This window comes from Parus major, chromosome 8 (genome assembly GCF_001522545.3).
Source record: "Parus major isolate Abel chromosome 8, Parus_major1.1, whole genome shotgun sequence".
In the NCBI taxonomy this organism is placed as follows: Eukaryota; Metazoa; Chordata; class Aves; order Passeriformes; family Paridae; genus Parus; species Parus major.
In genome coordinates, this window is record NC_031777.1 from 3817488 (window position 1) to 3832707 (window position 15220).

General features: G+C 49.5%; 2 protein-coding genes across 4 annotated transcripts in view; one reads left to right on the plus strand and one right to left on the minus strand.

Moving 5' to 3' along the window:
- Positions 1-9201, plus strand: KIAA0040 (KIAA0040 ortholog). Of its 3 annotated transcripts, none has more exons than XM_015635750.3 (2): positions 1-67; positions 5826-9146. In XM_015635750.3, the coding sequence occupies exon 2, from the start codon at positions 5938-5940 to the stop codon at positions 6268-6270; it is 333 nt and encodes a 110-aa protein (XP_015491236.1). In that variant the 5' UTR covers positions 1-67; positions 5826-5937; the 3' UTR covers positions 6271-9146. The 3 variants fall into 3 exon arrangements, with proteins under 3 accessions (XP_015491236.1, XP_015491235.1, XP_015491234.1); XM_015635749.2 differs by lacking the exon at positions 1-67 and adding an exon at positions 164-257 and having other exon boundaries at positions 5826-9201; XM_015635748.3 differs by lacking the exon at positions 1-67 and adding an exon at positions 4878-5022 and having other exon boundaries at positions 5826-9201.
- The window catches only part of LOC107207886 (tenascin-N), a gene marked incomplete at its 5' end in the record, with an annotated part of 24891 nt that continues 18531 nt past the window's right edge, over positions 8861-15220 (minus strand). The window contains 5 exon segments of the mRNA XM_033516449.1: positions 8861-12900; positions 13446-13507; positions 13510-13608; positions 14240-14337; positions 14339-14390. Of these exon segments, the coding sequence (XP_033372340.1) occupies positions 12751-12900; positions 13446-13507; positions 13510-13608; positions 14240-14337; positions 14339-14390 (461 nt within the window).

The window sequence follows — 15220 nt, forward strand, 5'->3', positions numbered from 1 at the left end:
CTGGTTTGTGCCCCGTCCCCGCCTCTCTCCCAGCCTAGATTGCTGAGCCTGGCCCGCTCCGGACAGGGTGCGTGTGTCCCGCGCAGTTTGGGGTTCCGAGGGAGGGTGCGGGGGGAGCCCCAGGTGGGGCCGGCCGGGCGGCGGGGCCGTGCCGGGGGCGGAGGCGGGCGGGACGCCACGGCAGGGACGGGCGGGCGTCCCATTTCCCCCGCAGCAGCCGCCGGGACGAGCGGGCGCGACGGGGCCGCGGCGCCGAGGTAGGTCGGGGGTCTAGGGGAGTACCCGGGAGGGGGGATCCCGGGGCTGGGCTTCCCTAGGTGTTATCCTCCGTGCTGCTGTTACTCAAATCCAGGGGTTTTCTCGCCCTTTATTTATTTTTTAAGGCCACATCATCTGCTTCGCGCAGCCCGGGAGGGAGGGGGCACTGGGGAAAGAGCGAGGAGCAGCAGGCAGCTCTCAGGGGACGTGTGTCAGGGGCAGTCTGCCTGGCACCGGGGTTTTGGGACACCCGAGCTGCCCCCACACGTTTTGAACACCACAGAATCCCAGAGCGGTTTGATTGGAAAGGACTTTAAGGACCACCTCGTTCCAACCCCCTTGCCATGGGCAGGGACACCGGCCACTAGACCGGGTTGTTCCAAGCCCTGTCCAACCTGACCCTGAAGACTTCAGGGATGGGGCAGCCACAGCTTCTCTGGCAGCCTCCTGTGTCTCTTGTAACCAAAACCACACACGATCAACCCCAGGGAGAGGCATGGCACTGCCCGTACCGTAGTTTGGAGAAGCCCAGGATGGCTTTGAGGAGCTCCCTGTGTATCCAGGGATGACAGTGGCGCTCACCTAAACTTAAAACTGATCTTTTGGCCACAGTCTCAGTGATCCTGGGCCGACGGCAGCCGCGCGTGTGCAGACCGTGATGACGAGTGGGCTCCAGGCAGCAGCTTGCAAAATAGTTTCACTTTAACCCTGTTATCCAACATCCATATCAGTCGTTTTTCAAATCACTCCCTTTAGGGAATGAAGGAATTTACGAGTGGCTTCTGGCAGGAAGGTTTGATGGTGGTGGGAACGAGATGAAGCTTCAGCTGGCCGTGGTTGCTGGGTGGTGGCTTTTGGTGTTTGTCTTTTACGTTTGAGGAAGGTCTTGTAGCCTGCTGCGAGTTCTGGGAGACCGGCGGCAAAATCCTTCTTAGTCACCATTTCCGAAACAGCAACGTGCAATCCCTGCTAAGGAAACTGCTCACCCTCGGTGTCAGGTTTCATCCAGTTTTCCTTTAAGTCTGCAGGTGCAAGCAGGGAAAATAGGTGCCACTCGTGTGACAGCATAGCTGTGTCTCTGCTGGGTGGATCAGGGAGCTCATAGGCTGTGACAAAAATTAGCCTCTCCCTGCCTGAACCACAGCTGTCACTGCAATGGAAACTTGGTATAAAGCTGACATAAAGCCAGTAACAGACGGAAATGGTTGTTTAATAATGCGATTCCTGCTTTGCACTCCTTAGCATCAACTGCACCAAGTGCGGTCTCATCTGCATTAAGGAAATGGGGGTGGCTGTAGGTCAGTTGATTTCATGTCACCTCCACAAGTCCTGAGTTGCAGCCAGCCACAGTGCACAGAGTGTGTTGAAATAATCCAGAAATACTTGGGCATACACCACAGTTCAGTTGCCCCAGAGCTGCTGCTGCTCTCACTGCACCTTAGAACAGCCTCACTCCTGTCTGAGTGTGGTGGCATCTCAGCTAAGAGAAGCTGGTTGAGCTTCATTAGGTTGAGGGAACTTCATGAAGACATAAGAACCTGTTGAATGTTGGGCCTAAAGAACTTAACTAGCAAAATGACCTCCAGCTCTCTCTCCTCTGCCACAGTGACACAGCATAGCAGTTTCCAGTAAACTGCAGCTTTTCTTCAAACTCTTACCTCCATCTCCAGTCACTGCGGTTGCTCTGCAGCGCACAGGATGTGGACAAGCCAGCATTGCCAAGGCAACCCCCTCTGTTTTGGTTTCCCCACACACAGGCTGGCAGCCTTTACCTCTCCAGCTCAGCCAGGCAAGCCCTGCATGCCAACGGTTTGTGGTGCCATCGCAAGCCGTCCCTCAAAAGGACCTTGTTTTCCACCCACAGCCTCCCATAACTCCAGAGGAGTGGCAGATGCTCTCCACCCTTGCAAACCGGCTCTTTCGAAGCCACTGTGGTTTAAAGAACTTCATACTGGATGTGCAATGTTGATTAAAACTTACACAAGTGGCATAAAGCCCTGCCTGTAGAGCTGCCATCAGTTGGAGCCATCCGTCCCTGGCCACAGGAGTTCCCAGGCGAGTTTCCATGTCAGCTTTCCCCTGGCTCTGCCAGCACCAGCTACCCAAAAACAAAGAACTCATTTAGCAGGATGCTTCACAGCCCTCCCTGAGACACAGCCCTGTCTCCCAGTACCTCCCTGGCCCTGGTTTTTGGTCCCATATCTTGACCCAAAAAACAGCTGACCTCCCAATGGCAGTTCCACCCACCCTGGATCACAGCATGTGAGCAGCTCTCCGTGTTCATCCCTTCTCTAAGGGGAGACGTCACACCAAATTGAGCAGCAGCATGGATCTTCCTTAATGCAGCTCCTCATGGTGCACTCAGGTTTTCAGCTGGCAATGGGTGGCCTTGGGTAACCCCTCTGCCCTTGGAGTTTCTGCCTCCAACTTCCCCCCCCCCTTTTTTTTTATATAAAACTGAAGAACCCCATTATTTAGCACACAGATATCCCTTCATCTACAAAACAAAAAGCAATGCACACACCAGAAAGAAAAGGCATTTGAAAACCAGCTGCATGGCCATGCTGGAAGATGGCCCTGGGATTTGGGTGCTGCTTGGTCAGGGTAGGGGCAGGTACCTCCACCTCCCCCTTCCAAGGGACGCACATTCAACTTGCCCAGGGTGGCCACATGTCCCCAGCTGGACACTTCCCAGTGACAATCAGCCAGAGCCTCTGCAGAGCATTCAGCTCCAGTTTAAAGTGGAAACATTTCAAAGAGCTTTGCTATTTTTTTCCTCCCTGTTCTTTTTTCCTCTGCAAACAATTAATTACAAGTTTAAAAGGAAGTTCCAGCCCTCCTTCCCTACCCAGAAGCTTAGAGGCAATAAATATAAAGCAGCTCAGTGCAGGAATAAAACTGTACATCCTGTTTTGTCTGAAATTAAGGCAGTTGTTGTTTGGGGGCTGTTTGGTTTTTTACTTCTGTTTTGGAGTCAAGTGTATCATAGGCATCCTGTATTCCTGCCTGGATAATGATCTGTCAGGATACTTCTGGATAAATGGCAAACTTGCATCACATGGATGATTACACTGAAGAAAAACTTCTCTGTTTATTTATGTTGCAGTGTAACCTTTACTACAGCTGCCCCCAAAAAAAAGATGTGAAGGTGAAGATGAAGGTCAGGACAGGGAGCAGGCATTTAGAAGTGGCTCTCACCTATCTCTCTGTGAGCAAAAGCAGATCTGGGATGCTCCCAGTTGGCTCCAAACCCAGTTGGTTTAGGGTAGGAAGTGTTTGTATGGGATTTGAGTCTCTGAGTGGTAGCCTGTGATTTCTCAGGTGGGGATGTTGATGATCTTTCTATCCTCTTTTGAGTAATGGAATGAGGGAATCTGAGGAATAGCCAGTTTTGCTGCAGCAGACTGGAAAAAAATCCAGTAATAATAATAATAGTAATAACTGTAATAATAATAAGCTTCTTCCAGCCAAAGCCAAAACCACCTCCCAGAGGACTGCATTTCATTTGGTAAATCTCAAATGAGAATTTTTTAGAAAGGCACTCAGAGAAATTCATGTTCAAAAGAGAAACTACCAGCTAATTGGGGCCAGCTCAGCTGGTGTGCTTGTACAAATTGAAACAATAAATCTGCAGTGGTCAGTCTGTTTCTGAGGGATACAGATAAACCCTTTATTTTTAACAGAATCTGAGCACTTGTGGAATCCCAAATCGAGAGCTTGGTATCTATGCTAAGGGATTCAGCTCTTGAGGTCCTGACAGTCAGGTCTGAAAGCCAGCAGCCAGGGGAGACCAGTGAAACAAGACCCTGTAGAGTTTTGTAGGTCCCAGGACAGCATTTTGGAAGGCAGTTTTTTCCTGGGAGCTGCTTTTTTGGGGGGTTGCCCAGGAGTTCCTGCCCAAGCAGCATCACGAGGGCTGTGGTTAGGGCTATGTGGGACTGGTGGCTGCTTTTTTGGGCGAGGCTGGTGGCTTGACCTTCCTTTAGGAATGGGGTGTAATGGCACAGCGAGGCAGAAGGAAGCACAGTGGTGCTAGCTGGAGGATCCTAAAATGCTCCATACAAGAGAGCATCCTTAGCAGGTGTCAAACAGGGAAAAAATGAGATGCAAAGGAAGAGCAGTGCTGTTGACAAGAAGGATTCAGCTGAAACCAGCCTGGGCCCCCTTCCTGTCCCTCCCTCAAGGTCCCCCAAGCTCTGTGAGAGCTGCCAGAAGGAAAGATAAAGTGTTGGTGTCACAGGGGACAAGTGGAGCAACCCCTCTAGGACATCTTTGGTGTTCAGGCTGTACATCTCAAGTTTTTGTTACGTTAAAGTGTTGGTTTTCCTTGTACTGCACCTCAGTTTCCCCTCCTGGGTGCATGGGGATCTAAGCATTCCCTCAAGAGGCTTCAGGGCTTGAATCCAAAAGGCTGGCAAAGACACTGCTGTAAAATGCTGAGCAAGGGTGAAATAGGATGTTAGAGCCTGATACTGCCCCTGCCAGCTCTTCATCTCTACAGCCTCTAATTTAGTTACCCCTGTGTTGAACCAGAACTGCAAACTCACAGCACAAGGGCCCCTGCTCTACTCAGATGCTTTGCCTGGCCACAGGAGAAGAAGAAAGATGTGAGTAGAGGCAGCAGCTCCCTGCCCCTGCAGGAGGGCTTCCCTGAGAGCCTTGACACTCAGCAGCACCTCTCTCGCCCTGAGGGAAAAGGAAAACCTTACGTCAAGCCACAGAAATGCATCTCAGCCCTACCCAAACCCTTGGAGCAATTCCCAGGTGAGGCACAGCAGCAGCAACTCCTCCACCCCAGCCAACCCTTATCCTCCCCTGCTGCCGCCTTTGTGGGCAGTCCTGGGTGCTTGGAAGCAGCTGTGGGTGCAGGGCTGCTCACTGGGCTCCACCAACTGAGCATCACCTGTGAGTCCCACTGACCATAGTCCTCATCCCAAATACAGGTGGTTTAGCCACAGCCCCCACACCAAACCTGCTGACGGTGCCAGGGCTGCCGGGGCAGCAAGAACAGACCCTGCCTCTGTGCTGCCCATGGACCCTGAGAAACAGTCAGGCCAAAGATACCCCATCCTAGGACTGGGAATAAGGAGGGACCTATGACATGTGAGTCCTGGCTCCTGTGGCAGTACTGTGTCTCCACAACCATCACTGGCCGTTTCCTAGACAGAAAAGCTTCTCCTGCAGATCGTATTTCATCTGCTACAAAACAAGGCCTACAAAGGGCTAATAAGAGCTCTGTGCTGTGATTGCTCAGCCTGGGCTGATGTGTAAATCCAAAGGGGCAGGATCTGTGCTTGGCTAAATTCCTAGGCAAGCAGGGATGCCCAAAGCCCTTCTCACCCATCCCCACAATCAAGAACGAACCCCAGGAGATAGGAGGCTGTGTTTCTCAGATGAAGACACCCAAAGGGACATAGCAGGCAGCACAGTTCATGCCTCATGGCTCCAGGCCCCTCCAAGGCAGGAGACATCTTACCCTGCTGAGGCTTAGGCTGTTCTGGCAGCTCCATGGAGAAAACTGCTGAGGGAGCAGGCACCTGATCCATGTGCTTTCTTGTCTCTTGCAGGCACCATCCAAGGACTCTTGTGGAGCCCACTGGCTGCTTACAGGAGCTGAGCATATCTCAAGGTGTCTTTCAAGCAGAGGGAGCCTCACAGGCAGCCTACTCAGGAGCTGACATGCAGCAGAAGATCAGTTCTTTCTTTAATTCCATCTTGGAGCTCATCCGTACCAAGCACGAGGAAGGCATCTTCAACACCGTCTGCCTGGCCGTCCTGTTGGGTCTACCCTTCGTTGTCCTCATCGCCTTCATTTTCATCTGCTGCCACTGCTGCTTCTGCAGACAGAAGAGAGAAAGCACGAGGAAAGGTAGCCCCAGCAGCAATGGGCAGCTGCATGCCGAGAGGAACAAGAAGAAAAAGAAGAAGAAGAAGCAGGATGAAGAGGACTTGTGGATCTCAGCTCAGCCCAAGCTGCTCTTGCTGGACAAGAGACCCTCCTTGCCCATCTAGCAGATGGGTCCTCTCCTCTGAGATGCCACCATTCCTTTCACCTGTGCACCAGGAGGGGCGAGGAGGTACCAAAGCTGCTGCCACTTTATGGTGACTTTCGACATGGGCTGAGCCCAGCATGTTGAAGTGCCAACAGAAAACAAGGTGGTTTGGCACAGGTTGTGCAGGCCTCTTCTCCCCCACCATGACAGCATGCCCCGGGGCAGAGACCCCTGCAAAGGACAGGTGAGCACACAAGGGTGACATGCCACCGGGTCCCACGTACCTCCTGCCACGAGCACAGTGCGCACACACGGGGCTGGCACACAGTGAACAGGGTGCGATGCTCTCCTTCTGCACTCACCTGCAAGCACACACGCTGTGGCACAGACAAGGTTCCCAGGACAACATTCACCCAAGGACCAAGCCACCTGTACACTCCCCCTGCACAACACAGACAGCTGTGAGTGAAGCAGGCACAGACACACCTCGTTTGCTTGTCCTGCCATGGAAATGGCACAGCTTCACTGTCTAGACTTCGTGCAAACCCAGCTCGCTTTGGAGGCACAAAGAAAGCCGAGTTACTCCACAGCTCAAAGATGTGCCATCTCCCAGGAACCAAACCAAAGTCACTTGTGAGCCCCTGAAGCTAGATGCCCTCAGCCCAACCTTAGAGACCTCAGACACCACCCAAAGGCAGCACAGCAGAAGGACACCTTGCCACCTTGGCTAGAGGCAGAAAGGAGAGAGGAGGCTGCCAAACCAGCCCTTTTGCACCAGCACTTAAGAAAACATCTTCCTTGAAAGACTGTTCTATACAAACTTGCCATTAAAGAGCCCACTATGCTACTGCAAGAGCAGAAACACAACCTGAGGCTGTGTAAAAGCTTTGCTAAGGGCATTAGAGTTATTTATTGAATGACTACTAAAGAAGAGCAGGACCAAAGGCCCCTCTGGAGCAGGGCCAGGCACATGGAAGCAGTATTGAAGCAGCAGACAGGGTTTCCTGGCACACTCAGATGTCACCTCTCCCTGCAGCACTTGTGCCACGTGTCAGACACACAGAGACCCATGAGCACATGCTGCCCCAGCTGATGCCAGCTCTGTGTGCTGCGCTGAAGGTTTCTGTGTGGCTGTCAGGCTGACCAGCTCTGGGATTTTGTGCTGTAGAAGCAAAGTAAATTCCATGTGCACAGTCACCCCTTACACAGGGATACGTTATCCAGCCAGACTATGCACCTCTCTCCGTCCTTGGAAAGATGGTTCAGCTGGGCACAGCAGCTAACAGGACCACACACAGCTCTCATCCCTGCTATGTTTCCCACCTGCCCCGCCCTGGCTTCTGTTCACATCCTATGTGCCTTGAGCTGGGCGTCTTCTCTGCTCCCCACTCTCTGCCCCACCAGGCTCTGTCTCCCCATCTCTTTTTCCATTGAGGGATGCATGTGTGTGATGAGAAGCCTCATCACATCTGGGTTTTGCCCTGTCTGTACACTGGATGTCTTCCTTCCATTTTCTTCCAGTTCTTAAGCTGCTGGAGCAGACCAGAGCTGCCAGCCAGAGCCAGACATCTGGGGAACAAGCAGTCAAACCCACGTGGGCAAGCCTGGACTGAGCTGCTGGGCACAGCTGCTTCCAGCCCAGGCAAGGGTGATGCCACCTTCCCCTCACTTGGAGGACAAAGCCACCAGCTGGAAGCAGCTGCTTGTGCCACGCAGTCCCAGCACAGCCTGTTTTGTCTGATGCAGGCAGGGCTGTGATGGGCACATCATGTCACAGGGTTTGGCTGCGTGCAGCTGTGCTGGGAACAGCCGTAAGGCTGGGCTCCTCCTCACACAGCCCTTTAAATTGACCCCATATGTGCCTGATTTTCCAGTTTGCTTTGTCAGCATTGAAATTAGTGACTCCATTCTGCTCCAAAACAGGAAGCAGCATAAAATGGTATAAAAATTAGGATTTGCCACATGTCGTGCTAGGAAACGCAGAAATAGCTCTGATCTCTGTCCCAAGCTTCCAGTCTGGCCAAGATCCTGGAGAACTAGAACTGCACTTGTATTATTCTTTCTTCCTCCCCTCCTTTCCCCATCCAAGTGCTTTTCTCAGCCCTCCTGCCTCCACACTCACCGGGTGGCCAAAGGAGCCCATGCAGGTGCTGTGATCCAGAGGCATCAGCAGCCCTGGAGGCAGGGCGGTGCTGCCTGGAGGAATCAAAAAAATCAGAGTAAAGGGAAACACCATGGGAGGCCAGAGGCTCAGCCAAACAAGCAGGGGCACGGACGCAGCAAGCACTGTCGGAGTACAGCCTGCCTGGTGTGGAGATGGCTTTGCAGGGCTTCCTGCAGGAAGTACAGCAAGTGACTCTTCAGGTGAGAGCAACCAACTGCTACAAGAACCAGAGAACTGCCAGGAAAATGTGAGCATTATATCACATACATCTCCAGATCCAGGCTTTGGGGAGTTCAAAGCTAGGTCTGAATTTCAAGAGCTCCCTAAAATCATCATTCAAACCAGCCCTGGGCTGGGCAGGGAGGGACCAAGATACAACCCTGCCCTGATTAACCTGACCAGTGGATGGTCTGAGCTTTCACACTCCCTAAAGCACAGGGGCTGTCTTCCTTGGTGTCCACTGTTTGAGCCAAACCATGCACTGAACTGTCTGCTTCTGAAGGAAAAAGCAAAAGGGCAGCAACAGCCTGAGGTGCACTAGAACCTGTTAGCCACCAGCAAAACCCTGCAGCACTCACATTACCAAGGGGGCAGACGTGCACCATACAGAAACTCCACTGCAGTCCCTGCTCTCCAAACACCCCAGCCCTGCCTCCCAAAACTGCATTTCAGTATCAACCTTCAATTTTCCTAAATAAGTCTATGCAACAGGGAACAACAACAAAAAAAAAGTTTGTGCAATTTTTTTTTAAACCAAAAATAAATGACTCTTAAACTGAAAACAAACACTGTATCTCAATCTTAGTCATGTGTTTATTTTCCTGGGGAAATCTTTCTTGTACCTGTGTCCTGGCCCTAGATATGAGTAGAGGAGAGCTCAGTGGCAGAGGCTGTGCAGCTTAGAGACATTTTTGTAAAGAAACAGCTTAAGTTAATGGCCTTGCTTTGTTAATGAGCACAGCCAAGCTTCTCTACCCAAGGGCAAGAAGTAGTGGGAAGAGCAAAAGGTGTGTTTGTGCTGGGGGAGGTGGGCTGCAGGTTTGGTTTTTTTCTTACAGAGGATCAGCAGCATGGACTAGTTAAACCCAGCTGGTTTTTATCAGACAAGTATTTCATGGTGTTTGCAGCCTTTTCAAATCCTACACCATGGAGCTCTGCCTCCATGAGGGCAAAAAAACCCCCTGCTTCTCAGCCAGATGAGGCACCAAGCTGTCCCTTGTCCTCAAAGCTGAGGCTCTGGAAGAGACTGGTGAAAAAGGAGTACAGGACCATAGTGATGAACAGCTAGAAAAGGCAGAGGCCCACTTCCTGGAGAAGAAAGGAGATTCTTGCTTCTCTCCAGATGTTAGACATGATGTAGGGCAAGGTGTTCTTGGGTAATCTGGGCTGCAAGGGGAAAGGATAGTTCCAAGGTCCTAGGTTAGAAATATGCAGTGGCTGAGATGAAGTTTAACAGTCTAAAGATTGAAGGGAAGCAAAAAATACCCATTAAATCTCTCTATGACAGAAGAATTGGATCCTCACTGACCATTCCACCATTTATTTCGCCAGCAAAGCATAGAACAGTGACCAAAAGTAACAGCACTGCTTTCCAAGCAAGTTTCCAGTGCAGTAAGACACTTCAGGCTTCTCTCCAAATCACAACAATACAGAATCTCTGGGAAGAGGCATCCTCACCCTTCTCTTCCCGGGTAAATACAGTAACATTTCTCTGGGGTCACAGAAACAGCAGATATATCACAACAGATGGGTCCTGCCTGGTAGGACCCAGCTCCAGGACAATCCTCATCAGTACAGCAATGCCAATGCAGTGAGGATCCTTCAGGGATTTAAATTCTGCCTTGGGTGTGTCACAAATCAGTATATCAACTTTTAAGTGATCTCACAGGCAGAGGTTTTGAGAATGTATTGGCTCTCCAGCATCACTGTTACAGGGCCACATATTACAGCAAAACAAGGGTAGTAAAGGGATATGACATTTTTATGGGACTGCCCCGACCATCCTGAGCCTTGAAACCAGAACAGCCAGTTCCTCAAGGCAAACAAACTGCATTATCTGAGCAGTTCCAGCCTCCCAGGCTGTAGCACCGACTCTAGTTAACCCCCAAAAGGTCCTTTCACAGAGGCCAGCTGGATACCAGGAAGTGTCTCCTGCATGAAGAGACAATGCCATCCTGTGGCTGTTCGGGAATACTGACTTTCTGCGATGGTTCTCCAGCAGCAAGCTGACACTTTGCCCCTCCTGCTGAGAGAGGTGCATTAGGAGTGACAGATTCTCCTCAGAAACTGCAAATAAGGTGCCTCATTTGCCTTTAGCTCAAAAACAGAGCTTATACCGCTTAAGAGAAGAATCCCTGCTCCCAGGTGGGATTCAGCTTTAGAATGGGATTATGTTTTGCTGCTGCACAGGAAAAAGTCAAAGGTAACAATCAGGCCTGCTGTTTTTTAGAGCATATACTTAATGTTTAGAGTGCCTGTGTGTGAGACTAGTCCTCCTCTCCCTCTCAGTCACCTTCCTGATGACTTCACTGAGCCCTTTAGCTGAATAACAAACTAAAATCTGTCCTTGCCTACAGACAAGTGGGCAACAGGGAGAAAACACTTCACAATAAAGAGCCCTTATCGCTCTCCCATGTCCTTCTCTCATGCTCTTAGCACAGAGCCTGCAAAACACTTCAGGTGCAATTTTCCTTTCTGCTCCTCTCACCATTAGTCTCCTCCTTCCCCCAAACCAGGGCTTGGATATCCTCACACAGTTCAGACCAGTCTCTGCCCACCTGTCCACCCAAGAGGAACAGTCCTGACAGTATAGTGAAGAATTTAGTCCTCACCTCTGAGAGACAACTCTCTAGCTGGCTCTCCTCAGCCAGGTCCTAACAAGCACAGATCAGTTAAACACCTCACAGAGTTAAGTCACAAAGACAGCACAATCCCCATCCCTGTTTTGGAGCGCACCCCAAAGACCTAACCTGCACAGTCCCACTCCAGGCCTGGATATGCTTCTACTCTTTGTGCAAAATACTTAAACAGGAAGAAAAATAATTCCACCACCCAAAGCAAAGAAGACAGAAATACTTAATGACCTCCTTTATTTGGGATTTTATTACTTTCTCCAAAGTCTGGGAAGGATTCTTTAAAATATATTACTCAGCTTGGCACTGCAATAGAAAAGGCCATTAAGACATGGGAGAACCATGTCCCAGTGTGCTCAGACAAGGAAGCCTTTGAGCAAGCATCATTTGTTTAGATCATACTTCTTCCCTGGCTGGAGCTGGCTGTCCAGAATTTTAATATCTTCTCAGGGAAAGAAAATAAACCTCACCTTTATGGCTGTGAGTAAAGAAAAAAGAAAAAAAAAAGCAAAAAAAAAAAGCAGTCAAATGTGAAACCATGCACTGAGGCACAGAGGATCAGTTTATCTCCAAGAAATGCTCACTTTAGGGGTATATGACAAGTGTTATCATTTCAGCATCACTACCTGCCACACTGCTGATGAAAAAGCAGAAAGCAGCAGATGGAACAGTTGCATGGGGAATTTGGTTAATTGTCTGTAAGCAAGCAGTACAGAGAGGCAGGTCTGGGATGGTGAGCAGAGCCTGGAGGAGGATAGACCTTTACATTCACCCTGTCCTGGCCCTCACCCTGGGGTGTGAACATCAATCTACTACACATCTCCTTAGGTTTTTCTCTGGGCTGGGAAACATGACACAAGCAAAATAGCAAGATTTTAACCTGCAGAGATGTGACACTGGAACCCAGTCTACAGAACACACATGGGTTAATGAGCCTTGCCAGCAGACTGGAAGTATTTCCCAAAACCCACTTCTGCAGGAAGAACAGGGAATGTGTCCAAATAACGAGGAGGACTTCAGACCAAAACAGGGAGAGGTGATAGTCTCAGAAAAATTCACTCTGATGTAAATCAGGGGGCTATTATATGTTAGTAGGTTCAAATTTGTTTTTGTAAGTCTGAAGTGGATGGCACCAGAGAAAAACAGAATTAAGAAGAATCTGCAGCCCAGGTTTCAGAAAGAACAACATGTGTTGAGGCTTGCTTTACACAAAATTCATAGAATTTGATGTATTGGATCAAGCAGGTCCTTGTCATGCTTAGCCAACCAGAGTATCTACAAGCATGATGCCCCTACAGGCCCCCTCCTATTCTCTGGAACATCACCCACCAGGAGCTCCAAATGCTGGTAGCAGGTTTGCAGATCCAGATGTCCCAGGATCCCACATAGGTCAGCTATTGTCTCCTTTGTATTGGAGAAAGCTGTCTGAATCAAACTTTGTTAAGAAATACTGAATCGATTTGGTATTGGTCTGCACAGATTTCTATTTAAGCCCTGATCTTTTCCTCTTCTCTGATAAAGACTTCTTCCTCCTCCCCAGGACTGGCTTATCATTGGAAGAATGAGGATGAATCTTCATCTCCATAAAACAGATGGAGAATTCATGTCCTTTCCATGACTCCCAGTTCACACCCTGGGAGAAGACCAAGGAATTTCTCTTACTAAAGTGCTCAGAGCAGGTACTAGGAGTCTACCACTGCCCACCTCAAATAGCATTTAACCCTCCAATAAGCAGACACTTTAATTATAAGCAGTCTTTCAAACACTCTTAATAGAGATCAAACATCTATCTAGCTTGGAACACAAAGGACTGAACCATCTTCAATCCCAAATTAAGCCTGTACAGCGAGAGGTGTGCACTAAAAACCAAGGGAAAGGCTACATCAGACAGTGAGCAAGCATCAGTGCTTGCTCAGAGCAAGACAGTGAGTGTCACTTTAAGTGATGCCCTCAGAGATCGAGACAGCTCCACCTCATGTATGTCTGCCCACAAGCAGCAGGGAGCCATGAGCTTCCATCCAGGGAGGAGGGAGTAAGAGCTGTAAGTTTTGTTATGGATCATTTTGCTTTCTAATGAGATGAGTTGGAGGGCAATCCCTCCTGCAAGAAAAGACACTCCCTCCACGTGTTTTCTTCAGGCTATGAAGAAATAATCAGCACACCAGCTCTGCTGCTCACCTCCCTGTGATTTCTCTCCCTGTGCTTCCCACTGAGGGTGGCTGGGTGGCAGTTCTTTACCCCCACGTGCTCTGGTGCATCAGGGCATGGTTGCTGAGAGCCACATCATTGTCCCTGTCCCACATTGTGAACTTCCAGCCATTGTGGTAGGTCCTTGCAACCCCTAAAAGAAGGGATCAAAGACACAGATAGTAAGTTACTACAGCTTCTCAGCCTGAGGGCTTATCCACCCTTCAACAGGCCTGGCAGGGGAAAAGCCACAGGATAGGTCTGGACACAGATCTCTAAAGCACTGCTATAAGAGGGCATATCCAAGGGGTGGATCCTCGCAGCTGAAGATCTAAACCCTATGGCAAGAGGGTTTTAAAGGATAATTGGAAGACTATGGACACAACAGCAATAGTAAAGATTTACCAGTGGCAGAAGCCAGCACTGCTGTTGAGCCAACTCCCATCTGAATAAAAGTCACTTTTATTCCCTCTCAGCTGGGAAGCCCCAGAAGTTGCTGCCCCATCAGCACAGGTTAGCTCGTGGAAACTTCTAGTTGCCTTTTCAGGCATTTCCCTGAGTGACAGAGCCCTCTCTTCCCTAGGAACAAGCAATTCTTTCTCCTGTCTTCAGCATGAGACAGGCCCATGGGCACACTCCCCTCAGTCTCCCTGGGAAGACTTTCCTCCTCAAAGTGAACCACATCTGATCCATCCTGATCTAAGGAGCTCCTGACAAAACAAATACACAGGTCCCAGCATTTGCTTCCCTGGGCAGAGACAGCACCAGTACAAGGCATTCCTTGCCAACATTGCCTCTGTAATTCCCTAGTGACAGCCTTGAGGCAACCTGGAAGAAATCATAGACAGCAGAGACAGATTCCCTGGCTGTCCACAAATCCACAGAGCTCATAGCAGAAAGAGCTGCAGCCCCTGAGGTAGTGCAGCTTGTCAAAACCTAGAAATAAAAGACAATTACTCTTTAAAGTGGGAAGCCTGTTCACCTTGGCTGTTTTAGTCTCTCACTCCATGACCATTTTGGTTAAATCACTGTTTCCTGCCTCCTCCTTCCCTTCTTGAGGCTTCATGACAATTTGCCAAGTTTATTCTGCCTTATCTCAGTTTCTGGCAAGAGACAGAAAAAACAAATAACCAGCACAAAACTGGCTGTACTGCAACATCATTTTTCCCAGAACATTTAAAGGCTCTTTCTCCAAAAACTTTGCCTTATTTAATGCTGGATTCCCTGATTCACACACTGCATTTTCTGGCTGCACATAACACTGGGGCAAAATACTTAGTTGTACAAATTTTACAGTTTACTTCCCACAAATCTAAGCACGATCTGAACACTTAGACAAAACAAGCTTAGACAAGATCCACAAGGCATTTGGGTTTCTAAACTTCACCAAGATCAGAGGGGCTTGGCAGTAACACACAACAATTTATTTCAGTGGAGAAAATCACATATCACTGAAAGGTGAAAAAGGTAGTATTTTTCTCTGGTTGTTTAGGGAGACTGCTATCAGAGAACCTGAGACCTCACTCCTCCACATTCACACACACTCCCCACCTCAAAGCATCCGTGCTTCTGCCTTCAGATTCCTTTGAGTCATTCAACATTTCCTGTGTGGCCAGAGTCGAGGTACATGCTCACAGCACCAGCAATGAAAACACTGACAGACATGAGCTGAATTTCATTAACTGTACATACACATAACCCTAGACTGTTGGGTACCTCAGCATCCACCAGCTTCCCTAAAACATGGTACTCCATTCAGGAAGGAG

Coding starts and splice junctions, on each gene's coding strand:
- KIAA0040 (XM_015635748.3), top strand. CDS start 4,982: ATGCATCTCAGCCCTACCCAAACCCTTGGAGCAATTCCCAG. Junction 5,023..5,825: donor ACCCTTGGAGCAATTCCCAG/GTGAGGCACAGC, acceptor TGTCTCTTGCAG/GCACCATCCAAGGACTCTTG.